Source organism: Sinocyclocheilus rhinocerous, unplaced genomic scaffold (assembly GCF_001515625.1).
Source record: "Sinocyclocheilus rhinocerous isolate Xijiao unplaced genomic scaffold, SAMN03320098_v1.1 scaffold494, whole genome shotgun sequence".
Taxonomy (NCBI): domain Eukaryota; kingdom Metazoa; phylum Chordata; class Actinopteri; order Cypriniformes; family Cyprinidae; genus Sinocyclocheilus; species Sinocyclocheilus rhinocerous.
In genome coordinates, this window is record NW_015628684.1 from 1,035,617 (window position 1) to 1,039,567 (window position 3,951).

The 3,951-nt window shown below is 39.1% G+C and overlaps 2 protein-coding genes across 3 annotated transcripts in view; one reads left to right on the forward strand and one right to left on the reverse strand.

Annotated features, from left to right (window-relative positions):
• Positions 1 to 1,606, forward strand: part of man2b2 (mannosidase, alpha, class 2B, member 2) — a 10,821-nt gene extending 9,215 nt beyond the window's left edge. For both annotated transcript variants that reach the window (XM_016549722.1, XM_016549723.1), the window contains exons 18-19: positions 410 to 530; positions 657 to 1,606. In XM_016549722.1, the coding sequence (XP_016405208.1) occupies positions 410 to 530; positions 657 to 748 (213 nt within the window). In that variant the 3' untranslated portion in view covers positions 749 to 1,606. The remainder of the gene's footprint in view (positions 1 to 409; positions 531 to 656) is intronic.
• An 86-nt stretch (positions 1,607 to 1,692) lies between these two features.
• Positions 1,693 to 3,951, reverse strand: part of LOC107738049 (uncharacterized) — an 8,642-nt gene continuing 6,383 nt past the window's right edge. Inside the window, exons 6-7 of the mRNA XM_016549724.1 lie at positions 1,985 to 2,107; positions 1,693 to 1,879 (exon numbers count right to left, since the gene is read on the reverse strand). Coding sequence (XP_016405210.1) covers positions 1,841 to 1,879; positions 1,985 to 2,107 — 162 coding nt within the window. The 3' untranslated portion in view covers positions 1,693 to 1,840. The remainder of the gene's footprint in view (positions 1,880 to 1,984; positions 2,108 to 3,951) is intronic.

The following is a 3,951-nucleotide window of genomic DNA, read 5'->3' on the forward strand; positions in this document are numbered from 1 at the left end:
ATCAGCACGGATCAGCTCTAGGCATGACAAAGCGATATTGTCCTCTTTTGGAAGGCCAAACAAAGTATTTTCATTTTCACAACGAATCACACAGTGCCTTCATGACATGGCGGCGGCGGCGGCAGCAACAATACTACAGCGAGAATAAAAGTTACGCCTTCTTTCTTTGCGTGAACATTTGGGGGGCGTTATGCAAATCTTCCCACATCGTGACGTAGACATGTGGGGGCGTGTTAGAACGAGGCGTTTTAGGGGGGCGTGGACCAGTCTTAACTTTTATAAAGAATATCTCTTTGGGTTTGAGACTTTAGTCTTTGCAACTTTAGGGATCTTATCTATTCACGAACAGCTTGTAACACTCCAAAGAGAAAGGAAAACTTGAAATTGCATCATATGACCCCTTTAACAGGAAGTTATGAGAGGCATAGGTGAATTAACCAGAGTTCAGGAGCGTTCCCTCACTGGAACATGGAATATATCAGACCTCCAGAGGTGGAGCTGGAAAACCAATGAAAGTGTACGGAAAGAAGGTGAGATTTCACCCTTGATTGGTAACTACAATGTTTGATCTGACAAGTAATTAAATCCGATTGAGTAGATGTAATAAGAAATGTCAGTGCTAAAAACTGTTGTTGTTTTTTTTTCTCTGTTTACAGAGCAAATTGATTTTTTCAGCTGCACAACCCAGGACTTCAATGTGACCATTTATCCGAAGGAGATCAGAACCTTTTTCATTTACTTTAAATAGACAGATTTGCAGAATCAGACTTTTATCTTCTGTGAAGATTCTTTATTAAGATTATTTCTAAATTGTGAGTAAAGATTTTAAGATGCGTACAATCTGAATCACCTTTTGAAAATTTGCTTTATTTTTTCTTATGAAATTATTAAAGATAGTGTTAAGCATCACACATCTTGTGAAGTGTTTAGACTCATTTGTGTTCTTTGCTCATTTAGAAAGTACATATACAATCTTGACATCAGGTCAGTGGGTGAGTGTGAACTTTATTTGTTGAAGTTCCATGCAAAAACTTTTATATCGCCACTGATACATGAATAGCATTGCTGTTATGTTTTCACATTGGCTTAAAGCAATATTCCACATCAAAATGAGAATTCTGTCATAATGCGCACACCTGTATGATGTTCAGTGTCATCCAGTTTTGAAACATGTTGTTCCAAGCTGTCTTTTTTTTTTTTTTGGTCTACATTGTACAATAGAAGTCAATGGGCTCCAATTTAGTTGGGTTCCCAACATTCTTCATAATATCTTTTGAGTTGATGAAAGAAACAGGATGAAGACAGAATTTTCATTTTTGGGTGGAATACCCCATCCAAGAAGGTAAATAATATGGTGAAAACATTGTCAACACATACAACTCATACAACAGTATGAAGACTGTAACTAGATTTATTTATTTTATTTTTATTGTTTATTACATTAGTTTATTCAATTTTAATAACTTTTAATTTGTGTATTGACAATGTCCATACACCAACGGATTCAGTATATGAATTGGAACATACAGTATATGTTCTGTAAAAGGCTATTTTTACAAGTTTTATATGTTGTATTGTAAAGCTGATTGAGATATTAATTCATACTGGCAATTACACACATTTATGTTAATACAGAAATAGATCTGCAGTCTGCACACTGTTAAAAGACTATTTAAAAAACTGTTAAAAGACAAGATGTTTACATGCGCTCAAAATATTTGTATAGAGATATATTAGTGATATGTTTGACTATGGTATAATGTATTAGTATTTAATAATGTGTTCTAAGATTGAGTTTTATTAGTATTATTAGTCTTTTTAGATGCACACACTCCCACTTTCATTGCGCAGCCGTAGGTGGCGTCATAACGATGACAGGCTGAAAAAGACAGAAACGGTTTACAGTTAAGAACTGTGCATAATACTGTGCATCATTCATACTGCTCACCAGCATCGACAGATATATGAAATGAGCGTTACTTACCACATGAGATCTGGGAGTGCAGCAAGGAATCACCTTGCAGCAGTATGCAGCTATTGTGATGGAGAGGACAATCTGAGTCACCTCCGTGAGCTGATCTAATGCATACAGTAGATGAAATCCCTTCTGTAAGTAAAGAGGATAAACGATATATAAATATACACTGATCGGCCACAACATTACCTGCCTAATATCATATAATTCCCCCTTGTGCTGCCAAACCAGCTCTGAGTCGTCAAGGCATGGACTCCACAAGACCTCAGAACGTGTCCTGTGGTGTCTGGCACCAAGACATTAGCAGCAGATCCTTTAAAATGTATACGTTTGCAAGGTGAGGTCTCCATGGATTGGATTTGTTGGTCCAGCACATAGATGCTCAATTGGGAATTCGGAAAACAGGGCAACACCTTGAACGCTTTGTGTTCCTCAAACCATTCCTAAACCATTTTTGCAGTGTGTCAGGATGCATTATCCTGCTAAAAGATGCCACTGCCTTCAGGGAACACTACTGAAGGGGTGTACGTGATCTGCAACAGTCTTTAGGTAGTTGGTACTTGTCAAAGTAACATCCACATGAATGCCAGGACCCAAGGTTTCCCAGCAGAATATTGCCCAGAGCAATCCAATGCGTCCACCAATCTGCCTTCTAGTGCATCCTCCTTCCATCTCCTCCCCAGGTAAACAACGCACACGTACCCAGCCATCTAACTGATCTAAACATGATTCATTTGACCAGGCTACCTTCTTCCGTTGCTTCATGGTTCAGTTCAGGCGTCGTGGGGACTCTGACCGGTCTGCGGCTACGCAGGCCCATCCGAACCAAACTGCAACCAGCTTTTAGTTTTGCAGCATTTTTAGCTACAATAGCTCTCCTGTGATATCGGACCAGACAGGCTAGCTTTCACTCCCTATCTACAATGGGGCCTCGGGCATTCATAATCCTGAAGTTGGTTTACCGGTTGTCTTTCCACATCTTTTGGTAGGTAACCACTACATACCGGGAACACCCCACAAGAATTGCCGTTTTGGAGATGCTCTGACCCATTTGTCTAACCATCAATATTTGGCCCTTGTCTATGTCACTCAGATCTTTTCATTTGCCCATTATTCCTGATTCCAATACATGAAATTCAAGAACTGACTGTTCACTTGCTGCTGTGTATATACAGTATACACACACACACACACACACATACAGTGCCCTCCACTAATATTGGCACTCTTGGTAAATATGAGCAAAGGCTGCTGTGAAAATAAATCTGCATTGTTTATCCTTTTGATCTTTCATTCAAAAAATTCACAAAATTCTAACCTATCATTGAAGTAAAACAATTGAAAGTGGGGTGAAAATCTCATTCTGAAATAAATGCTTTCTCTAGTTCATGTTGGCCACAATTACTGGCACCCAATTATTGCAACATCCTTTTCCCAAGATAACAGCTCTGAGCCTGAAGAGTTTTGAGAACACCTGATAAGAGATCAGAGAACATTCCTTCATACAGAATCTCTCCAGATCCTTCAGATTCACAGCTCCATATTGGTGCTTCTTCTCTTCAGTTCACCTCACTCATTTTCTATAGGATTCAGGTCAGAGGACCAGGGACGGCTATGGCAGAAGCTTCATTTTGTGCTCAGTGACCCATTTTGTGTTGATTTTGATGTTTGTTTTGGATTATTGTCCTGATGGAAGAACCACAGCCCATTATAAAATTTCTAACAGAGGCAATTGGGTTTAGATTTTTTATCTGTTGGTATTTGATAGAATCCATGATGCCATGCCTCTGAACAAGATGTCCAGGACCTCCGGCAGAAAAACAGGTCCACAACATTAAAGATCCAGCAGTATATTTAACCGTGGGTAACGGGGTACTTTTTTTATCCCTGTTTGTACTAAACCCATCTGGTGGGTTTGCTGCCAAAAAGCTCCTTTTTCTTTTAGTTTCATCTGACCATAGAAGCCAGTGCCATTT